The sequence below is a fragment of the Rhinolophus hipposideros genome (genome assembly GCF_964194185.1).
Source record: "Rhinolophus hipposideros genome assembly, chromosome: 11".
In the NCBI taxonomy this organism is placed as follows: domain Eukaryota; kingdom Metazoa; phylum Chordata; class Mammalia; order Chiroptera; family Rhinolophidae; genus Rhinolophus; species Rhinolophus hipposideros.
In genome coordinates, this window is record NC_138057.1 from 78,032,365 (window position 1) to 78,054,591 (window position 22,227).

General features: G+C 57.7%; 3 protein-coding genes across 15 annotated transcripts; 1 reads left to right on the forward strand and 2 right to left on the reverse strand.

Moving 5' to 3' along the window:
- Positions 1 to 235: 235 nt before the first annotated feature.
- On the reverse strand, positions 236 to 6,262 carry LOC308505071 (uncharacterized protein C9orf50; the record flags this gene model as incomplete). Its single annotated transcript, XM_081066721.1, has 7 exons — positions 236 to 300; positions 587 to 761; positions 944 to 1,106; positions 2,682 to 2,794; positions 5,204 to 5,320; positions 5,423 to 5,429; positions 5,779 to 6,262. 7 exons carry the CDS (start codon positions 6,260 to 6,262, stop codon positions 244 to 246), a joined length of 1,116 nt encoding a protein of 371 aa, XP_080922847.1. The 3' UTR covers positions 236 to 243.
- Positions 6,263 to 8,908: 2,646 nt separating this feature from the next.
- Positions 8,909 to 15,727, forward strand: NTMT1 (N-terminal Xaa-Pro-Lys N-methyltransferase 1). Of its 13 annotated transcripts, none has more exons than XM_081065828.1 (5): positions 8,922 to 9,074; positions 11,214 to 11,337; positions 12,728 to 12,941; positions 13,737 to 13,989; positions 14,692 to 15,727. In XM_081065828.1, exons 3-5 carry the CDS (start codon positions 12,780 to 12,782, stop codon positions 14,946 to 14,948), a joined length of 672 nt encoding a protein of 223 aa, XP_080921954.1. In that variant the 5' UTR covers positions 8,922 to 9,074; positions 11,214 to 11,337; positions 12,728 to 12,779; the 3' UTR covers positions 14,949 to 15,727. The 13 variants fall into 13 exon arrangements, with proteins under 13 accessions (XP_080921949.1, XP_080921954.1, XP_080921959.1 ...); XM_081065833.1 differs by lacking the exon at positions 11,214 to 11,337 and adding an exon at positions 10,050 to 10,167 and having other exon boundaries at positions 8,930 to 9,074; XM_081065830.1 differs by lacking the exon at positions 11,214 to 11,337 and adding an exon at positions 10,357 to 10,583 and having other exon boundaries at positions 8,930 to 9,074.
- On the reverse strand, positions 15,681 to 21,529 carry ASB6 (ankyrin repeat and SOCS box containing 6). The gene is made up of 6 exons (XM_081065822.1): positions 21,287 to 21,529; positions 19,278 to 19,459; positions 18,108 to 18,214; positions 17,899 to 18,007; positions 17,337 to 17,423; positions 15,681 to 17,198 (listed from the first exon to the last, which is right to left on the reverse strand). Exons 1-6 carry the CDS (start codon positions 21,397 to 21,399, stop codon positions 16,531 to 16,533), a joined length of 1,266 nt encoding a protein of 421 aa, XP_080921948.1. The 5' UTR covers positions 21,400 to 21,529; the 3' UTR covers positions 15,681 to 16,530.
- Positions 21,530 to 22,227: the final 698 nt, after the last annotated feature.

Sequence of the window (22,227 nt, forward strand, 5' to 3'; positions counted from 1 at the left end):
TCCCCACCCACCAGCCTCCTTTCCAGCTGTGATTCTGCCCCCTCCATCCCCTGGCCCCGGAACCCTGGAGACCAGCAATCAGGAATCTGGAGAGGCTCGTGGGGTGAGATGTGCATTTATTTGTGGGGCAAGGAAGGCCTCGCCTCACCCCTGGCCCAAGTCCATGCCTGGGCTTGGCCTCCAGTGGCCAAGCACTGTTGAACCTGCTGCGGAGTCACAGAAGGCAGGAGGAGCTGGTATCCCTTAGGGGGGGCCGCGCTTCGGGACCTTGTGCAGCAACAAGCGGGGCAGGAAGGACTCCTACAGGGAAGAGGAGGACCCAGTGGGTACTGTGGGGGCCTCCCGGCGGGAGATGGGCCCAGAGCTCAGGGGCATTCTATGCTGCAGTGCCAGGGGGCAGACACTGCTGTCAACCCCATTTTACAGATGAAAGTGAAAGCAAAAAGACAGTCTGCAAGTATGGAGCTGGGATCTGAACCAGGCAGCCCAACTCGAGAGTCCACCCCTTAGCCGAGAGTATAGGGAGGCTTTCCCCGGTGCCCTGGCCACCCCTCCCGGTGGCTGCAGGCTGACAGCAAGTACTCACCAGTTTCTGGTTCCAGGAGCAGGGTGATTTGCCCGCCTGCTCCAGGGTGCTGTGGGTGCCCTGGAAGGTTTTGAGGTCTGTCTGCTGCCTCTGGGTGGTGGTGCTGAGGGTGAAGGGCAGGCTGCTGTTCATGAAAGTGTCCTCAGAGAGGTGGCCCTGCCGCTCTGGGATGGGCCTGAGGGGGACAGGAGACTGTGAGCTGCATGGACCCTAAGGCCAAGGTCCACTCATGGGGCTGGCAGAGTCCTCAAGGGCCCAGACTTTCGGACTGCCCACTGCTGGACAGGGAGGTGTGTGGGGTGAGGAGGGGGAGCCCTGGAAGTGCGCGTGAATCCCATTCCCTTCCAGGAGCCTTACAAGTCGAGGCAGTCCCAGCTGAACGGGGAGCTGGCCTCCACCCCCTGCTCGGCCCTGGGATACAGGGTTTTGGGCAAACTCTGCAGCCGTTTCTCAACACTATCAAACACAGGCTCCCATGCTGCTGACTGGGTGGCTGGCCCGTTCCCGTTGCCCTGCTGGACTGGAGGAGAAAAGGTACGGTGAGAGCTCTGCCCAGGAGGGGGCACACACGCCCCCTTCCTCCCCCACAGGCAAGGCAGGCAGAGCGTCTCCTTGGAAACCCAAGGCTGCCCGGCAGCTCCTTCTGGCCGTCTTCAGAGAAGGCTCAGATTTTAAAACTATCTTTTGTGACTGTTTCTGCCTTTATTACCCAGTCTGTGCTCCCCATACCCACTCTTGCTCCAGCCCAAAATGCACCCCCTTTTCCACAGTGGGAAGGTCAGTCACCCCACCACGAAAGTCCAAGAGAGGATGGTGAGACTCCTATGGGGATGGAGGGAGGTTCTGAAGGCTGGGCTTCTTTCCTGTCCAACAGCTTCCCTTCTGGCTGGTCAGAGACCCCGAGGACGGAAAGGGCTCAGAAGTACCCACAGGTCCCACTCAGGCACCCTGCGGTGCAATCACAGCTCTCGCGACCAGCAGCTGGCCAGAAAGCTCTCCCATGCCAGCCGACTGCCATTTGTATGAAACTGTTTCTCTGGGGCACCTCTTTTCCTTGGATTCCCAGCGGGGCCAGGGCCCCTCTGGCTTCTCTTCTTGGCTGCTGTGTTACCTGCTCTCGGGGCCTTCACTTCCCCATCAGACAACCAGAAGTTGGGCAAAATCACAGCTTCTGTCTCCAATTTCCTGTGACTCTTCGGGAGCTGGCTAGGGTCCCTCCTGAATCCAAGAAGGTGCTGGATTTTTAGGGCTTTACCCATAGCTAGGCTTTGGGGCATCTGTTTCCTGAAACTGAAACTGTAGATGCTCAAAAAATAGATGCAGGCTGTTGAGTGTTGGAGGCCCTGGGGTCTGCTGGATCCTGAATGGAGAAGAGTCTGGGCAGATGGAGAAAGGTTATCCCAGAGCAAGGACACGTGATCTTCCTGCCTGCCTCTTGACACCAGAAAAACTGGAAACTGCCCAAACTGACAGACACTATCACATCCATCCCCAAACGGCTGAGAGCAAACTTCTGCTGGGAAATCCAGGCCTGGTGGTGCCCAGCTTCTTTGCCAGACTAGGTGGTGCCAACCTTCCCCAGGAGAGTGGAGTTTTAATCTTCTGGAATTTACCGGGCACCTCCTCATGCAGGTCTGCCTCCACGGATATGGGAAGAAGATGTTTCTGGTGCTTTCCCACCTTCTCCAGCCCCCGTGAGCCGTGTGTGTGGCGGGCAGACATTGGTTCTGGAGGCTGTGAGTGCCAGTTCCAAGGAGGGCAGGTGTGGCATGTGGGAAGCCTTGGCAGCAAGAAGTCCTTCATTGGTGGCCAGGCCTGGGCAGCTGTTGTTTCCTGCGCCTACACTGTGGCTGCTCCCTGGTGCCACCTGCTTTGGGACACTTTTCTTGGACCTCGCGTCCGCTACGTGGTCCTTGAAGGTTACCCTGACATCTTCTGGAGAGGACAGTTCAGGAACCTTCTCTGCAGGGTCAGTGGCCTCTTAGTCTTTGCAGGCTGGCCCCTTACTCCCAGAACCCAGGGCCACAGCCTCTACTCTCCCAGGTCCAGGCTGGAATTTTCTGGAGTCCCGGGGCTCCCCATCCTGTCTGCTTACATACACAGCTGTGCTCCCAGTAGCGGAGCGCCATATCCCGTAAGGTCTCCTCAGCAAAACGCACTCGGAATGGGCAATACCGCCTGCGATGCCCTGAGCCTTCCCCAGAGGAGCTGTGGGTGAGAATGGTCTTGAACTTGGGGGCCTGTATACCATGGGCCCTGCTGAAAGAGGCGAGAGGGACATGGGAGGGCTGGGCCTGGGAACTGAGCCCCCAGGCTCCTACTCCACCTGGACGACACACATCCACCAAACAAGCTCACTGTGTGATTCTGACAGGCCCAGCAGCTGGCCTCTGAGTACTTCCTGCCTGCCAGGCAATGGACCAAGCATAGCATGCAGCACCCCACCAAGCTCCCATTTTACAGATGAGGAAACTGAGGCACAGAGATGTTTACAACTTGCCCAAGGTCACACAGCCGGTAAGGGGTGAAGCCAAAATTTGAATTCTGGTTGCAGAGCCGGCACTTATATGTCAGGTACTTCAGCAGAGAGAATGAGGATATGAACTCAGGAGTCAGGCAGTCCTGGGTTCCAAGCCTCTTTTAAGCTTCTGTTTCTTTATCTGTAAAGTGGGGATCATCGTCACGCCCACCACACAGAGCTGTGAGGAGATAAAATGGATTGCAAATTGCCCTGCTGAGGGTCTGCAGGGCCAGGGGTAAACATCTCTAACTAGGAACTGTTCTTGTTATAATCGTCAGTCTCCACTTTGCCCCTTCCCAGCAGTGTGACCTTCAGCAGACTGCTCTCAAGTCTCCATTTCACAGTTTTCCCCTTTCAATTATGCATTCTGTATTATAGGCACAATAATAGCCTCCTTATAAGAGTATAGTGAGCACCAAATTGCTTATAGGAGCCATCTAGTCCAGGGCCTGTGCTCTATAAAGAGTATCTGTTATTGTTACGTTTATTGTTATTAATTTCCGTGGCAAGGGCAAAGCTGTAGGAGGGCCTGCCTGATTCATCCATGGCTCCGTTATTCATAAATGCCATGCTCGACCTGAAGTAAATACATATTGCTGTATCTGCACCCATTTACCTGACCACACACCTGTGTGGGCCCAAAGGTGACTCTTTTTATCAGCCCACTGAGTGTCCAAGACTGTGCCTGGCTACAGGCATCGTACCTACTTATACAACAGTGGTAGGCGTACCAACGGCCACCCGGTGCTGGCCCCCGGGCCAGGCCAAGGCACTCTCCAGCTCTGCCCACAGGTCTGAAATCTCAGCTGCTCCTCAAAGGCTGCTGGAACCTGTTCTGATGCACCTTGGAGTCCCCCTCCCCTCTGGGGCCGACCAGGGAATCTCACACATGCTCAAGGATTGGCTATTAAATATGGGACACTGTGAATGTGTCTGTCCCTGAGGTCCTGACATTTGAGACCATGAGTTCCATACTTGTGTTTGTTATGTCTTGTGAGAAGGGATGTGTTTATTTGGCCTGATTGATTTAAAGTTCCTGGATTGGCAAATGTGTTTCATTTCTGGCACCTACTCTGATCCATCAGTGGTGTCTGCCTGGAGCACTGTGTCAGGAAGGGTGCTGAGGCTCAGTGGGGAAAAGTGCTGTGATCAATTAATATCATCTGTCATGGGTCCAGGATGAGAAGGAATGGCATGTATATTGTGTATTTATTCTCCCTGGTCTTTCAACTCATGGGCAATGCTCTTCACCCTTCACCCCTGTTTAAGCTGGAGGAATTTTTTCTGCATTCTTTCCCTCCTCCATGAGAGTTATAGCACCGAGGCCCAGGTGAGCTCTAATGCCCAGGCTCCTCTCCTACCTTCATCCCTTATTTTTTTATTGTCCCCAATATTTAACATAGAGTAAAATGTAATAAATGCTAGAGGAAGAAATGGAGGAATGAATGGTGGGATGGGTAAAAGGAAGACTGGTGGGTGAATGGGTGGACAGATGGATGAACTGCTGGGTGAATTAAGGAAAGGTCTGAGTAGAAGGACTGGGTCTTAGGAGGATGCGTAGATGTACGAGAGGGTGAATGAATAATTATGTAGATGGGCATGTGGACTTGTAGATGGCTGCATGACAAGATTAGAGATGAATAGTATCCTGGGTTTATGAGTGGATAGAAGGATTTGTAAATGATTGATCTACAACTTGGATTCATGGATGGATGGATGGATGGATGGATGGAGGTTCATGAACAGGTCGTAGAAGACCTGGCTCACAGATAAGATGTATGAAAGGATGGATGGGTGAATGGGAGAATGAATATATGAATGGATTCATGGGTGAATTATGAATGTGTTGTAGAAGACCCAATTAATGGATACATGGATTCATGGGTGCTGATGGATGATCCTTGAACGGGTTGGGAGAAAACCTGATTCATGGATAGGTCTATGTAATGATGAGTGACTGGATGGATGGGTGGATTCATGGATGGATTATGAATGAGTAAGTGGAAGAATAGGTGGATAGATAGGTGGGAGACAGAGGAAAGAAGGAAAGAAATGCTCTTTCTCCCCACTGCCCTCCCCACCCTCCCATAACTCACTTGTCGGCCTTCTTGATGTTGGTAAATTGTGCGTGATCTTTCCTCAGCGGCCCCAGGGTAGGTATCTGATGGAGCGAAATCTCCTTAGGACTATTCTGAAAGTATGATGTCTGGCCCCTTGAAGACAAAGAGGCCACATCTGGCATGAGTGATCAGGGTCCTCCACCTTCGGAGCGTCGGTGACAACACTGTCCCCACCAGCAGGTCACCGACACTTACCTCAGGTCTGGGAGGAAGGAGCAGTTGGGACACGGAGGAGGACGTAGGCCGTGCTCTGACACATCCCTTTGAGGTTGAGATTCTGAGGATGCTGGAAGCCAGGAGGAGGTGGAAATAGTTACGAACCTTTGCTTGGGGACAGTCCTTACTAGGGTCTTCCTACTTTTATGACCTTGGGCCTCAGTTTCCTCATCCTTACAACAGAGGCAATAAGAAACCCGCCCTCAAAGGGTGGTTGCGAGGACTCTGCCAGGTACTCAACTCACAGTATCATTCTGTGCAAGGTGGTGGGCCCCACCCACCCATGACAGCCCCGCCCTTGCCCTGCCCCCTTGGGGATCTAAGCAGGGCCTCACTCGGTGGCTGTGGCTGCTGGACACAGTCGGCCCCCATCTGGCACAGGAACTCCTGGAATCTGCTAGAGGGGAATTTTCCTAGGTGGGCACCCAAGGAGTCCTGGGCCTCCCTGGCCGAGCCCCTCCAGGAGACCTTGCACTCTCTGGACTTGGGGAGCTGGGACCCCAGTGTCCGGGGTATGCTGGCCCAGAGCAGGAGAGACGGCAGTAGCGACCTTAGCCCTGTCCTGTTAGGCGCTGCCCGCTGGGGCACGTTGGGCAGGGCGGGAAGGCGCGGCACGGTGCTCCAGACGCCCACCCCAGGTTTTGTGGGTGACGACTCGCCGCTGGAGGCCTGCCACCCCTCGGTGCCGCCCCCGGAGGCCCTTGAGTCCCCCCATCTTTTTGCGCCATCGGCTGGTCGGAGCTCATGTGAAGGCACCCTGGGCAGAAGAGGGTCTCTCCTTCCGCGATCGCCCTTGCTGGGGAACCCCTTGGGCTCCATATGCCGGGGGCGGGGGTTGGGGCGACGCCGCCGCGTGTCTGACCCTGCGCTCAGCTCAGGGCCTTCTCACGCCAGTGGGGGCAGGGGGTGCCGTGTGAAGTGGAGAGGAGAGCATAGGCCAGCTCCGGCCACAGTGCCCAGAGCCGGGAACCGTGGTCTGGGGGTAATAACATCTCTGGCTCGCTAGGCACTGAGTGGCTTCAGGCTAGAGCTCTCCGAGCCTCTTGTTTCCTCCCTTGGAAAATGGTGACGGTAAGAGCACCACCTTTTTGAGTTGCTGTGACGGTCAACCGAGCGAGCACACACGTAAGTGGCTTAAAATAGTCTCAGGCACGTCGTAGGTGCTCAACAGACACAAGCTGCTATCATTATGATGGGTTTTAAATTATTACTGAGGATTTAGTCTCAGCTCCACTACTTAATAGCTTTATAACCTGGGGCAAGCCAACTGATAACTCCTCTCAGTGGCCTCATCTGCAGAATGGGGACAACAGAGGGCCTGCTCCTTTGTAAGAGTGAAATACCGACCTGGTAGAGAGCACTTAGCACATCGGGGTGTCAAGTTCTGGAGGCTGCCACTGTTTCAGAGCTTGCTCGCCTGGTCCCCTGAGAATTAGGAAACCTGGAAGCTGCTCAGTATCTGTCTCCTGCTGGGACCTCAGACCCTCTCGGGTGTGGAGCTTGTTGAAAATACAGATGCCCCAGATTCTGATTTAGAAGTTCTGGGGTGGGGCCGAGACACATATTTTTTAACAAACTCCCCCTTTATAAGGGAGAGCCCCAGACCTGCCCCCAGTTTCTGACACTGGGGTCTCGGAGGCTGCTTCCTCCCCACCACACCCCACTCCCAGATGCAGTCAGCTGTGAGCTGACTCCTGGTGACATACTCACCCTACTGAGGCTTCAGGGCCGGGCCAGAGAAGGTCCCAGTGAGTTTAGAGGCCCCACCAGGTGGCTGGTGCTGGGGGGATCCCATCTTCCTGGCCTGGTCCCTCTGCTGGCCCCTCCCTGCTGCCTTCAGGACCTCTTCAGACTCATTGTGACCTGCCCCTCACCCAAGGTCATGTGAGGAGTAGTGGGCACTGAAGCTGGGGACAGAGGGCAGGGCTGTTTGACAGGCTGCCAAGGCTGCAGTTACAAGGGGGGGAGGGTGTGTGTGTGTGGAACTCCTGACCAGAACAGCCAGGCCCAAATCAGGGATGGAAGGCCCAGGGTTCGGCTTCCCAGTCCAGATCCGGGAGGCCCAGGTGAGGCACGTTGAGGCTAATGTCTCTGGAAGTAGAACTTCCACTGGAAGGCTGGGCAGCATGAATGCAGTGGGCCCGGAATCTAAGAGAATCAATTTCGACTCCTTGATCTGCTTCTGTGTGCTATGCGATGCTGGACTTTTCTCAGGGCGTCATGGTAAAATGGACTGTTGTACCCCATCTGTGACTCTTGTTTGGCAAGGGGCATGGAAGAAGCTTATATTGTGAACTTCGAGTGGGGGACAAGGGTAATTTGGACCAGCAATTTCACTAGCATGGTATAATTTTACAATTTGAAAATGGAAAGAAAAAAGACTTTGTAATTCAAATTATAAGGTGACTGCCTGGAGGAGGCACCACAGACTATGTATTCCATTTCTGCAACTACTCTTCAGCCAGGGATGGAAGGTGTAGGGAAGGGACTTCCTCTTCCGTTGGCAGAAAAAAAGGTAGGAGTGGATTTTTAGACACCCCTAAAAGAGCTAAGTTCAGAGCTGCCCTCAAATAAGATTATAGACACCGAGGATTTATCCCCTTCCCTTAGAAACATGGGAAATGAAGCTTGGGAAGGGACCCAAGGCTGACATGGAGTATTCTAGAGAGGGTGCCAAATAATATGGACATAGATTTAGGGACTCCGATGCAGGTGGGGCTTTTCAGCAGCCCCCGCATAGTTTTCACTTCTTTAGACAAACATACTTTAAGCACTTCCTGTGTGCAACGCCCAGAGGAAGGCACTGTCAATAAGACTAGGATGTCAGTTTAGGAAAAATGAACTTAGGATGTATATTTTCGTTATAACAGTTACATGCTCAGGGCTGAGGGCTTGTCATGCGATATCCCACAAATTTAACCGTCAGAGCATTGCAAGGTGACTAATTATTACAACTGTCTGGCAGAAGAGGAGAGTGAGGCTTGAAGAACTTCACAAGGTCTACCTACCTGCAAACTCAAATTTCCATCAAGGTGCTTCAGGGACGCTCAAGAATTTCTATATATGGGAGGAGCCTAAAGAAGGGCAACCTTTTTGGAAAGGAAAATTCATTGTTCTGCTTAATTGGGGTGGCACACCCTTGGCATGGCTAAGGGTATTTCTTTTTTTTCTTCTTTACTTTTTGGATCTGTATATTAAGATACTATTGTTATGGATGGGATTTGAGGAATAAGGCTCCCCCTCTTTTTACCCAGTGGAAAACCCACAGAACACTCGTTTTTAAAAGTCCAGCCTTAAGCACTCCAAATGAACTGGTACACGTGCTGGAGGCGGGAGAGGGTGGGCGCTGCGGCTCTTCTAAGTCCGGGACGTCCTTCCAGGGACAGAAATGTCAAGCTAGGTCAGGAGTCCGTGGGCGGGGCAAGCCGATTGGGGGCGGAGCCAGCCGTGGCCCCGCCCCTCGGCGCACCCGGAAGTTGCGTGTGCGGACAAAGGCAGCGCGCGCCGCGAGGTGTCGCGTCTGGCCGTGGGCTGACGGAGGTGGCTGTGGGCTTGTGGGGTCTTCGCTGCCGCCGTCCTCCCTTCCACTTCCCCATCCTCTTCTCCCGGGTCCCGGGAGGCCCCGCCCGGGGTGAGTAGCGCGAGGCGGAGTAGGGGGCGGCGGCCGCCGGGAGAGGTGAGGCCTCGACCTCCAACTGCCTCGCCGCCCTGAGGCCCCGGCTCGTTACGTGACCCGGGGCCCCACGTGCGCGCTCTGGGCAGGTCTGTGGGGCTGACCTGGGCCACGGGTGGGGGGTAGAGGAGGAAGGCCGGGCACCCGAAGCCGGGCCGAGCGCTCTGCGCCGCGGCAAGCCCCTTCCGCCTTCAGCCTCAGTTTCCCCCGAGAAGCGGGGATGGGGACACAGGATACAGGGAAAGGCTCAGGGCAGAGACGGGCGCCCAGGAGTTGCTGTCATTTCACCTGGGACCCAGCCCGTCAGTGCCTGACACAGGTGCCGCTCCTAAAACAGCCCGCCCAGAGCCCTTGGAGCCAAGGTCAGGCTGCGTGCGGGGAGGCTGTCGTGGCGGAAGGCCTGGGCCTTGCTGCCCATCAGCTGTGCGCCCTCAGGACCCTGGTGTCTGTCCAGTAGGGGATGGAAACAGCTGGTGGGAGGCCATGCCCTCGGGGGCCGCACTGCCGAGGCCTGGACGAGGGATCCCCGCGCCGCGAGATGGAGTGGAGTGGGCCCCGGGGCGCCAGGGCCTGGGCTGGTCGGCGTGTCTGCATTCCCAGCTCCTTGCCCCCGGTTTCTGGTGTGCGTGTGTATCTTAAGGCACCCCACTCCTTTAGTGGAATGGGTTTCTGTCTGTAAATGGGGCTGTGGCAGGGTTGCAGGTCCATGTGGAATGCTTTTGGGGAGACCAGGAGCCCCAGAGGCACAAAGGCAGCACCTCCAAAAGCTGCAGTCTGTGCTTCCAGGATGAGCAGTCCCCACCCGCCCCTGCAGACTCTGCTGGGTGGACCTCCCGGCTTGACCGCGATTATCCCTTAGCTGTGTCCAGCACTCGACACTGTATGGGGCCCTTCAGTGCATTTTTCTCATTTGATCTTCACACTTGGCCAAAGGAATCGCCGGGAATCTCTTTGGACAGAGATCAGAAATCTCTGCTAATGTGTGCCTGCCACAGTATGGATCCCCGTCTGCTTCTCTGGCCACATTTAATCATCACAGCCTTCCCATACAGTCAGTATTGCTGCTCCCGTTTTATAAAGAAACTTACGTAACTGAGCTCAAGTGTCTTATGTGAACTTACACGGCCAGTGAGCAGCAGGGCCAGATTCAGACCTGCTTGATCCGAGCCTTTGTTTTAAAGTCCTCCCCCCCTTTTGGGGTTTGTTTTCCTTTCTCCTTCCTTCTCTTTCTTTCCCATAGACCTCCCTACCGTTTTCATATGTCCAGTTGCAGTCACACAGATCCAAGCACAGGCCCTGTGCAGCGGGCTGCGAGGAGGAGGGAGGTAACTTCAGGCAGCCTCGGGCCTCCTGTTGCTTCCCGGCTTTTCCTTAGAGCCTGGAAGTGAGATGGATGGGATGACGCTGCCAGGCATGGCGGTGACACTTCAAACAGCATTCTCTTCCGTGGATCCCGGGAAAAGAGAGGTAGCTGGGGCAGCCAGTCAGGTGTTCCCCTAAACACCTTGTAGGGGGAGCAGGAGGTGGCCGGATGACCGTGAACGGTGCGCAGACACAGTCTACCCGTTCACTGTGAGCCCAGGCTTTCCCTCTTCCCCTCCCAGCTAGACAAAGCCAGGTGTGCCCAGGCCCCTTCCCCAGCTCCTCACTGTGGTCTGGGCAGAGTGTAGGAGGACTTCCTGCTGCTCGACTGACAACCCACTGTTCTCTCTGACTCCTAGGGACCTCCTGCCTACTCCAGTCTGGACTCGGGGAAGCAAAGTGTAGACAGGGCCCCAGGAGTCATGTTTACTAATGAGTCAGCTGTTAGAACAAATGTCAGAGTTATCCTTGCCATTTCCCAGCCTAGATGTGCCTTCCTGGCTTATTCCTAGAATCTGCCTGTAAGTGGAATTCTTGTAAATTAGATTATGCAGGGGACCTTGACATTTAAAGGAATCATGTTATAAGGCTTTTGGTAAAGCAAAAAAATCACATCATCGGTAATGGCCTTCAGCGTTACCAGTTTTGAATGGTCAGATTTTTGTCGGTGGGATTTTCTTAAAAGCGGGAAATGGCTGTAGCTGCACAAAGCTCATTATTTGATTCACTGAACAGCCAGTCAGCAAACACCCACCTTGTATCACGTGCTGGGCTAATGATGGACAAAGTAATGACCCTCGCCCAGGAAGCTTACATCTGGGAGGGAAGGCAAACAGCTAGGCAGAAAGAGCACAGCAAGGTAAGTGTTATTTATTTAAAATGAAAAGATTTCTTCTGTTCATTTAATAGGAAGTGAACTTGTTGTTGAATACCTACATGCCGTGTGTGATGGAAGAGAAAGATAGTGATACATGTCAGGGTGTCACCTCTTGGCTGCTGCCCTGTGTGCCATTCGGAAAGGATTCCTCCATCCTTTGAGTTTCCACGGCACTTCTGGGCTCAGTGAGAGCCCTCATTGTTTCTGCTTGTGGTTCAGTTGGTTCCATTTTTGCTGACAGGGGGCTGGACTTTCTGTTGACAAGCTCACAGCAACTAGGACAGTGCCCATGCGGGGTGAGCATTTGTTGAGGGGTGCCAGTGCCTCAGAGTAGATCCCTGATGTGGCCAGGCGGGCTGCGTGTGGAGCGCTGAACGGCCCCTCTCCTCTGTCCTCCCTCCTGAGTGGCGCAGTGGGACTGAGCTCGCTGCCGGGGCCCCTGCTGTTGCTCTGTGGTCCCCCTCTGTCCATTCTGGGAACAATCTCCTGTCTGTCTGCTTTCGCTCTTGCCCCTACGCTTCACACAGCTGCCAGCACGGTCTTCCAGAAACTCACACCTTCTCATGTCACTCCCTGCTTAACCCAGAGTCTTTCAAGCTCATTGCTCTTTAGGGTGAAATCTAAACTCCTAAATGGGACCCATAGGACCTTCGAGTTTCCAGTTGCAAGGGCTCTGCGCACGCTCTTTTCTTCCTGGAGCGGTCTTCTCGGCCCGTGTGCTTAGCCCACTCTTCCTCATCCTTCATTTCAGCTGAAGTATCACTTCCCCAGGGAGGCCTGCCCTCACCCCAGCAGAGTTAGGTTCCTCTGGGGTGTGCTCTGCTCACGTCTTGTGCTTCTGTGTTGCCCTTACCAGTTGTGACTGTGTGTGTCTGTAGCCGTTGTCCTTCTGGCCATCTCCTGGGTTCATAGCATGGGGCCTGGCACAGAGTCCCAGCTCATTGTTCAAGAAGGACTGGACTCCACTTGTTGCTGACGAGTGAGGGGAAGGGAGGTGTGGGTGCTGCTCAGGCCCCTCCCAGGATCAACAGGAACGCCCACTGTCAGAGGCTTGGGCTCCTCGCTTTGCTGTCCTTTCTCTTAAGTGTAGATCACGGTTCTCTGTACCCTGGGGTCAGAAGCCATTGAGCAAGGTATATGGAGAGTAAGGAAAGAACTAGAAGCCAGAACTCTGGGTCTCCCGCTCTGATACGAAGACAGCTTTGCAAAATGACTTGAATGCAAGAGACAGAAGGCACTGACCTCCAAGGGATGGCAGTAGATTAGGGGACACTGGACACTCCTCTGCACCAGGCAGGATTGCGTGACCAGCGAAGCAGGGCGTGAGCCCGGAGTCCTCAACCGGGCTGATCCTCTGCCTTTTCTTATTCAGGAGGCGCCGTTGCTGAGTTTGGTGTCTTAGCAGAGACGTGGTTGGTGACAGCATGACGAGCGAGGTGATAGAAGATGAGAAGCAATTCTATTCGAAGGCCAAGACATACTGGAAAGAAGTCCCACCGACAGTGGACGGCATGCTCGGGGGGTACGGCCACATCTCCGCCATCGACATCAGCAGCTCCCGGAAGTTTCTGCAGAGGTTTCTGAGGGTAGGCAGGTCTGGTGTGCTCTCCAGGAGGAGAGGATGTGGCGCTGGTGCCACGTCTTCCGTGTCCCGCTGCAGAGTCTTCGGTTATCTACCGGTGGCTGCCACCCAGGCCTGGAAGGACGGGGGGTGCGCTGGGGGGTTGTGGACTGTGGACTTTGCCTCGAGGCTACCAGACAGGCACTGGGGGACTCCCGGGTGCCGGAACTGAGTCGTCGCCCCTTAAACTGTCCAAACAGCAAAGGGGACGAAACCTTTGCTCTCGGGTCACGTTTGTGGACATGGGGCTGTTCTGCTGCAGGCAGGCTCCGGGTTACTGGCCCCCACCGAGGCCCTCCCGTTCCAGGCGGGCATCTGCGTGGCCTCTCCCTTACCAAGCCCCATGGGCTGCTTGCCCCACACCCCTCTGCCCAGTGTCTCTCCTCCACCCCCTTTCCATCTTCCCAGATTTGTTAAAACCCCATGTTCGCTGATTGCCCTCTCCTATTTTCACTGCTCACATTCTTTTCTTCTCCATTCTGTCCTTTGGATGGGGTCTCCGGAGTGAGGGAAGGTGAATGCACCCATTCGAGTCAGCACGTTCAAGTAGATGCTGCCTTTCATTTCCGAAATGTGTGGCCTGGAAAAAGAATGTGCCACGCTCACGCCCACTGTCGTCCCCCCTGGTGCCAGCTGCCAGCCTGGGCCTGGGCCAGACCTGAGTGACTCCGGGGGCTCGTGAGGGATGGCCCCTTCGCAGTGCCAGGGCCCCTCTGGCTGCCTAGCCCTCGCTGACAGTGTCGCCTCCCCTGCGTTTTAGGAAGGCCCGGACAGGACGGGCACCTCCTGCGCCCTGGACTGCGGCGCCGGCATCGGGCGGATCACCAAGCGACTGCTCCTGCCGCTCTTTGCAGCGGTGGACATGGTGGACGTGACCGAGGACTTCCTGGTCAAGGCAAAGACCTACCTGGGTGAGGAGGGCAAGAGGGTGAGGAACTACTTCTGCTGTGGCCTCCAGGACTTCAGCCCAGAGCCGAACTCTTACGACGTCATCTGGATCCAGTGGGTGATAGGTGAGCACCGCTCCACGTGCCCACATCCTGCACGCCTCCGGCTCTGGAGACGGGGGCTCCCCCGGGGTCCTGGAGCCAGTGCTCCTGCCGCGGGCGGGCCAGTGGGGCCCCTCCAGTACCCCCCGTGCTCCCAGGACCCTGGGACACTACCTGAAAGGTACATCTTGCACGATTTGTTCTAACTCAGTACCCGCTGCAACCCATCGGGGGGGGGGGGGCATTTTGTTGAAAAAATGTAAACGACCAGTAACTTACTGTATTCAAAGACTGTGGACAGAAGTTTTTATAAAAGGGTTGTTTTTAAGGAGAGGGAAACTCAAAGCCTTAGCTCTCCCTGTTGTTGAGAGCAAGGAACACTGTCCCTCCCCGGCGCCCTGCTGGGGACACACTGGGTCTGGCCCCGTAGCTTGTGGTCCCAGAGCCTGTCTGGAGCTTTAACATCGGGAGGGGACTGTTTGGTACATTCCCTGACCCAGGCCTCGGAGGCTGGGTGGCCTGTGCTGTCAGGTGTCGGGCAGGGCCTGGAAATCACCCCTTCACAGTGAAATCCCAGCCGCGCTTGGGTGGGTGACTTCCGAGCCCGGGGTTTCTGAGAGCCCGCGCGGGCGGCCCTGTGTTAAGCCAGGGGCCTGTCTAGTGGCGGCAGGTGGCGGCCTGTGTGCTGGCCCCTCGCCCCGCTACCCACGCCTCTGCCGTCCCCAGGCCACCTGACTGATCAGCACCTGGCTGAGTTCCTGCGGCGCTGCCAGCGGGGCCTCCGCCCCAACGGCATCATTGTCATCAAAGACAACATGGCCCAGGAGGGCGTGATCCTGGACGACGTGGACAGCAGCGTGTGCCGCGACCTCGAGGTCGTGCACAGGATCATCCGCAGCGCCGGCCTCAGCCTGCTGGCCCAGGAGCGGCAGGAGAACCTTCCCGATGAGATTTACCACGTGTACAGCCTCGCCCTGAGATGAGCAGGGACCGGCAGGACGGGGACCAGTGCAGGGGTGGGGGGCTGGCGGCCGCTGCCACCCAGAGGCTCCATGTCGATGGGGTCCACTGAGTACACCTGCCTGCCATCCACTCACTACACAGGCTCTTCACGAGGACCCAGCGGGCGGGGTGCCGCTGTGGACAGCAAGGTGGGAGGCGGGCTCTGCTGCCCAATGCGGGCCTGTGCGCCACCCACGCCAGGGCCCCTGGTGCTCCCCACATGGAGATACGGTGATCCGTCAGGGGCGGAGAGCTGGAGCTCCGTCACCACCGGGCCTTCCAGCCACAGGCCTGGCTGCCTTAAGAGGAAGAGAAGCTCCCTTAACGTGGCTGTTGAGGACACCCCCTGGGGGAGAGGAGCGGGCTGCCAGCAGCCTGCCGTATCGAGTGGCTGGTGGGAAACTCATGTTCTGAGTCTGCTTTGACTATGGGGGCCTGGGGTCCTGAGTGGGGTCGTCACAACAGCCTGCAACAAGGGGAGAAGCCGGCGGCCTCACTCTTGGCGGGCGTTTCCAGTCAAAAATAAAAGGGTGACTCCCGTGCTATGAAGGCCCCACCTGTCTGGAAAGGTGCTTTACTTCATGGGACAAGGGTTGGCTACTTGAAAATTGTCCGCCCAAGTGCTGCGTCAGCCCGTACTGACCACCTCTTCCCAGCCGCTGTGGGAGCCTTCATCCTGAACTGGGGGGCGGAAGTGTTACACAAGGATCTTTAAGGCCAAGAGAAATCAGTTTAATTTGGTAATATAAATATGTCATTGAGTGGCCTCCGTTTCTTTCCGAGGCAGTTACACAATTCACAATGACCAACGTGGCGAAAACAGCTTTGTGAGGGTTCAGCATTGGGTGGGACAGTCGGCTTTCAGTCTTGGTAGCTTTCTCCATCAGATGACCCCTCACAAAAGGAAACACTCCGAAAAGGGCTGTCCCTGGTCATGCATGATTGCTTTTAGGGAGAAGGCATGGTCCACTGGGTTTGGCACAAACAGCGGCCACCAGAGCACAGCCTTGTGCCTTGGGGGCGGGGCTCAGAGCTATAGATGATAGCAGGAGTCAGTCAGCTGTCTCTCCGCCCACCAAAAGCACTGTAAGTGACAGAACCTGGGACATAAGGAGGTGGGAGCAAAGGGCCTCCACTGGGCTGCACCCCCATGGCGCCACCCAGCTTCCTTGGGGTTTCAGCTCTGCCTCCACGCAGCTCTCAGGACCTAGACTCAGAGCTACCCTGCTTCTGGGAATGTCTGGCACTCCCTTCAAATTAAGAGTATAAACTTGTCCCAAATCTAAACCCCGTCCTTTTTTCCAAAATGGGTTGAGAGCTTGAGGGTACTGCCAGAGGAATGGAGGGGGGCAGTCTCCCTGAAAGACAGAAGCCTTTGCCCGCTGGAATGATCGCAGCTGCTGGGCCCCACTTGGCCGCCTTTGTACTAAGGTCAAGTCCGTCTCCAACCTGCTCTGTGTGACAGGCAGGCCCGAAGGCTCCCCCTCAGGCTGCCGCAGGTACTTAAATCCACCAGAGATGGACTGGGCTGCGCAGGCCCTGTTCCCTCCAGTCTGGGAGCTGTCAGATGTCGTCTTCGACGGGGCCGCTGTGCTCACTGAGGAGGTACCACTTCAGCCTGTCAGGCAGAGGTAGGCCTTTGACCTTCACATCCACAGGCCACGGCTGAAGGTAGAACCTGATGTAAACGCGACACAGGTGCTTGAGGGGTGGGGGGCAGCTCTCCAGCTGCCTCAGGGAGAAATGAAGGGCCTGGATCTTTTCTGCCAGGCTGCCCACAGGATGGATGTGGAAGTTCTCCGGCAGCTGGAGTTTGGGGGAGTTAGTCACCATGAGATCCAGGACGGTCTCGGCTTTGCGCAGCAGGTCCACGTGACTCTCGTCTTCGGCGCAGCCTGGGTGAGAACACAGCCTCTCGAAGACGATGTGGAAGCCAGACCAGCAGGACGCACCGTGGAGGGAACAGTTGTAGGCGGCTCCGGACTCCAGCAGGAAGCGCAGGAGAGGGAAATGCAGCTTAAAGCTCTTGAGGCAGATGTGAGTGAGGGACTCGTGCGCTGGGCACTCGCTGGGGTCGGCCCCGTGCGCCAGCAGCAGCCGCGTGACTTGGAAGCAGAAGCGGTTGATCATCCGGGCCTCCTCCTGGTCCCCTCCCACCGTCTCGCCAAGCAGGAAGATGATGCAGGTGAACACGGTGTCCCCGTCCTTGGTGGTCGCCTTCACGTCGGCCCCTAAAAGAGCCAGCAGGGAGAACAAGGGAAGGTGGGAGGAGGCCTTAAGCCCTTGCAAAGCAATGATGTTTACGGGGGCAGGGACGGCCTGGAGGAACTGACACGTGGTGCACGAGTGAGGGTCAGGGGCGGCCTCACCTCCTTCCAGTAAGAGCCGGATGTTCTCGGTATTGTGGATCTGCACCCCGTCACTGCTGGCCAAGGCGTGGAGCAGGGCAGTCTTCCCTGAGGAGGGCGACAGAGTGAAGAGTGGGAGGCGGGACCAAGGGCAGGGCCACCCCAGAGGGGGACGGGAAATGCCAGCGCTCAGGGTCAGAAGATGACCTCTCAGCCCGGGCTGAGGGTGACCGGTTGCTGGCCATTCGCTCCACCCACACTAGACTGGGAGAAGGGCCAGGAGAGGCAGGATTTCTGTGGACCCTGAGATGCTACCCAAGACCCTCGAGGAAGCCATGGTTCCCCCCGAAGCTGAGCACACACACCCCATTTCCTCCTACCCAGCCCTCCAGGGACTGGTGGGGCGATGACTGCTCTCTCTAAAGCCTCTGCAAGCCAGCGAAATGCACCTGTGCGCCAGGCCGTGCTGTGCCAGCAGATGTGCTGCCTCCTGCCCGCCCACCTGTCATCCTGGGGTACCCCGCGTTTCCCTCACAAGGCACCTGGGCCCAGGGCTGTCCTGCTCTCCCACAGGAGGACCCACCATGCTTGTCGGCCGCGTTGACATCCGCTCCAAGGTCCAGCAGGCGCTGCAGGCAGGGCATGCGCTCGGGCTCCTCGCTAGCCAGGTCCAGGGGGCTGCTCTCATGGATCTGAGCCAGGAAAGCACAGCCAGGTTGGCCTGGGGGCCCGGGAGGCTGCTCAAACCCCCGAGCGCATCCCCTTTCAGAGCAGGCTGGACCTGGCTCTTACCCGGTCCCTCCGGTTAATGTCGGCCCCGTGGCGCACCAGCAGCTCCACCATGTCAGGCTGGTTTCGCAGGACAGCGACGTGCAGGGCTGTGTAGTAGGTGACTGGGTCTGAGGGCGCAGACATAGCTCACGTAAGTTCTGCCTGTCGGCACATTCTGGCCGGACCCCAGGACCGGCCTGGCAGCCCCGTCCTAGCACTCCCACCCGACAAGGCTGCACCGTCACCCTGAGGGGTCACAGCTGTCCTCCCTGGACGCTACAGCACAGGTCCTGGAGTCTGACCAGGTCCGGGTCTGGGGGGGATGCTAGGGGGCATGGTAATTAATCTGTGTGGGCTTTAGTTTCCTCTCCTGTAAAATGAGACCATAAAACAGGGCATCTCTTCTCGGGCTGTTGGGAGGACACCCAGAGTGACAGCTCCTTAAGCGTGGCTGTAACGGCCACATTCTCAAAGCTGAGTCTCCAAGTGACTGACTTCAGAATGCCACGCCCCCCAGCCCTTCATCGGCTCTTTGACCCTCCAGGAGCCCAGGAACCTCTGAGCCTGTCCTCAGAAGGGGAGGGGAGACATGCCTGGCCACAGCCTGTGTCTGCACGAAGAACCCCATCTGGTCACAAGTCGGCAGTGCATGTCTCCTGGTTGACCCTGCCCTCCCCGGGGCAGGGAGAGGGAAATGGCTCCATCACACGCACTCCCCACCCCCCCCCCCAGGGACTTACAAGCTAGAAGCCAACACAGTCCCGCTGTGATTTATGCCCACTGTGGCCTACCTGTTTTCCCCTCTCCCTATGGCATGAACAAAATGCAAGATGGCTCAGAATAAAAAGAGAAAATGACCTTTCCATAGCTCTGGGCATGGTGCCAGCAGCTGCATTTTTCACATTAATGGAAGCAGGGCATTTGCTGGGAGCTGGGCAGGTTTGCTAAGTGAATCACACGGTAGAAGCAGCAACAACCTTGCTGTTGGACCAGAGGTGGTAAGGGCCACAGAAGCCCGGGGGGACGGGAGGCCACCCAGTATGGGTTTCCTTAGTCGTCACCCATGAAATACATGAGGGAAGTAGCTTCTAAGAGGACAATCAGGCAAAGCCCAAAGGCCTGGCTGCCCACCCAGAGCAGGGCCACACTTAAGCCACTTATCCACCTCAGCCCTTCGGGGCTCCCCCTGACCTTCAAAGTTGAGGTTGGCCCCATTCCGCAGGAGAACATCGGCTGCCTGGGTCAGTCCCAGCTCGGCCATCTTCAGCAGGGCATTGCTCACGCCTTCCTGGTAAAACGGAGAGTGGGCCTTTCTCTCCAGCAGCTCAGTGAGAACGAGAATCCGGCTCTCCTCACTGGCGACATAACTGGGCCTGGGGCAGGAGAGAGGCAGACCAGTTGAGGGTGGGAACAGCTGTGTGACCAGCTGGCCTGGGCACCCTGTGGACGGGTGGCCTTTAGTCACCTGCTGTTATCACCACTCCAGGAAGAGCCCTGATTCTGTAGGCAGAAAGTCTCTTTGGAAACAAATCTGCAGTAGAAAGGCAGCCAAGCCGGATCTTTTACCTGGAGCAGATTCCTCCGGTTTGCTGAGAAAGGACTGGGGCTGTCTCCAGCCTCCTCCCAAGTTGCTCCGAGAATCTGATCCCGGGCTTGGGTACAAAGCCTCACACACCTAGGCTGTTGGGACTGAAGGGAACCCCTACGACCAGGAGCAAGAATCAGACACTGATGCTTCTTCCTCAGATACTATCCCTGAGCTGCAGAGGATGCCGGACGAGCCCGGGCAATGCCTGCAGCCAGGGCAGCCGACAGTCCTCCTTCCCCACGTACACTCACAGAGAAGATTAGCCCCACAGTCTTCGGAAGGCTGGGTGCATACAAGGCTCTTCACACCCCAGTCCTAATCCTGCTCCCTCCCCGCAGCACTGACCACTAAGAACGACGTGGCTGTCCCCAGCAGTTCAGGCCCAGGGACAGCGCTTGCCCTTGCACGACGCTCCTGCACAGACCATCTCGTCCTCTTGGTGAGGCTTCCCTTCCCCAGTGGAGCTCCCCACGCCCCTCTTAGTCTCACCCATCTGCACCCCATCCATGGTCGGGGTCAAGGTTCCATCCTTACTGCCCGGCCGGATTCCAACGCATCCCCCAGCCCCAGAGAGCCCGTCGGGTGCAAAGCAAACATTCTGGGACTGCAAAGGCCATGCACCCGCCCTGTGCTGCCCGGACCCCCCCCCCAGAACAGCCTTCGAGTTAAGGAGACACCTTTTCCCAACAAGCTTCAAAGGGAACAGAACAGCGATGAAGAAAGCCTGCGTTTCCACCCAAGTCCCTGAAGAGACACAATAAGCACTGTGTTTGAAATCCCAACTGATGCCCTGAAAACACACCCGGTCCCCCCTCCTCCGCTCTCTCTCCGTTACACTAAAACACTGCACACCTGACGTGACCGTCAGTGTCTCTCCTCTGGCGCACGAGCACCACGAAGGCTGGGGTTTTGTTTGGCTCATTGATGTGCCCCTTTCGGGCACCTTTCCCGGGGGGTCACAGCGAGACGTGCCCCTGTCTATAGAAAATGCAAACTCAGCTACAGGAAGTTTGCTGCTCGGGGGTAAATCCTGAGGCGCTCAGAGGCCACCCTGCTCCTTGGCAACTGCAGGTGGAAAGCACCGGCCAGGGCGCAGGGTGGCAGTGAAGCGGGGGCCCTGCCGACGCCCCGCACCCCGCACGCTGCGCCCCGCACCCCGCGCCCCGCACCCCGCGCCCCGCGCCCCGCACGCTGCGCCCCGCGCCCCGCGCCCCGCACGCTGCGCCCCGCGCCCCGCGCCCCGCGCCCCGCGCCCCGCGCCCCGCGCCCCGCGCCCCGCGCCCCGCACCCTGCGCCCCGCACCCCGCACCCCGCGCCCCGCACGCTGCGCCCCGCGCCCCGCGCCCCGCGCCCCGCACCCCGCGCCCCGCCCCCCGCGCCCCGCGCCCCGCACGCTGCGCCCCGCGCCCCGCGCCCCGCACGCTGCGCCCCGCACAGGGCAGCGCGGGAGTCCCCGCTCGACGCCGCGCGACTCCGGCCTCCGCCTGTCCCTTATCTGCACGCGGGGACACAGCTCCCCACGCCGCGCCCGCCCCGCCCGGCGTGGCAACGACGAGGAAGCGGCGCCGGGTCGCAGCGGCCCCGACAGGCGGGCGCGAAGGGAGCGCGCTACCTGTCCAGGGGCTCCTGCCGCTCTGGGTCCTGAATCCCCAGGGAGCTCAGGATCGCATCCACCAGCGGCTGGTACTCGAAGATGATCCTCCGGAACCCGTGCAGGAAAGGCATGGCGGCGGCGCGGGCGCGGCAGGACGGCCGCACCTCACGCCGAGGCCGGGACGCCGCGGGCCTGGCCTGCTCTCGGCGGGTCTCGCTCCCGCGCCTGCCAGAGCCGCCGCCGCCGCCACTGCAGCTCCGCGCCGGAAGTGACCCTCGCACTGACTTCCTGTCTGCACCGGCCCCGGAGACAGCGCCACCTGCGGGCTCGGAGGACCGCGACGTGCGGCCCCTGGAGTGCGAGGCACAGAACCGCCGCCAAACCTGACCCCAGCCGGAGGCGCGCCCGCCACTTCCCACCCCTGCCCGCCCCAGCCCGGCCGGGCCCGGCCCTGCTCCGCCCTGCGATCCCGCCCGCGGCCGCTGGGCGCCGTCCGAGCTCCGCCCATTGCACGGCCCAGCCACTGTGATGGTGACTCGAGCATCCGCGCCCCCAAGCCTAGGACCACTTTTCTGGGGTTTAGGCATTTAACTTTCGACCACTCATTTGAGCCTCCCCACCCTCGAGCCCCACAGTGGGGCCCTGATGTCTTCATGATTCTCGCAAGTCCGTTATGAAGACGTGTGCCGTCCGGGCCTTGGCCTCCCACCCCCCACCGGGCTGGCTTGGGGTCTTCCCGCCTGGCACCTGCAGGAGGCGAGAGTTGTAGAGGGGAGGAAAGTCCGTTTAGAGTCACTTCTAAAGACAGTCCGATGTGTCTTATGATTAAACATTTAAAATGGGCATTTAAACATTTAAAATCTTGCTCCTCCACCAAGAGCAAAACAGATTACACAAGAAAGCTCCATGTAAAGCATGTCCCGGTTCAGCTACCGATACCTCGTGGGGTCGAGTATGCA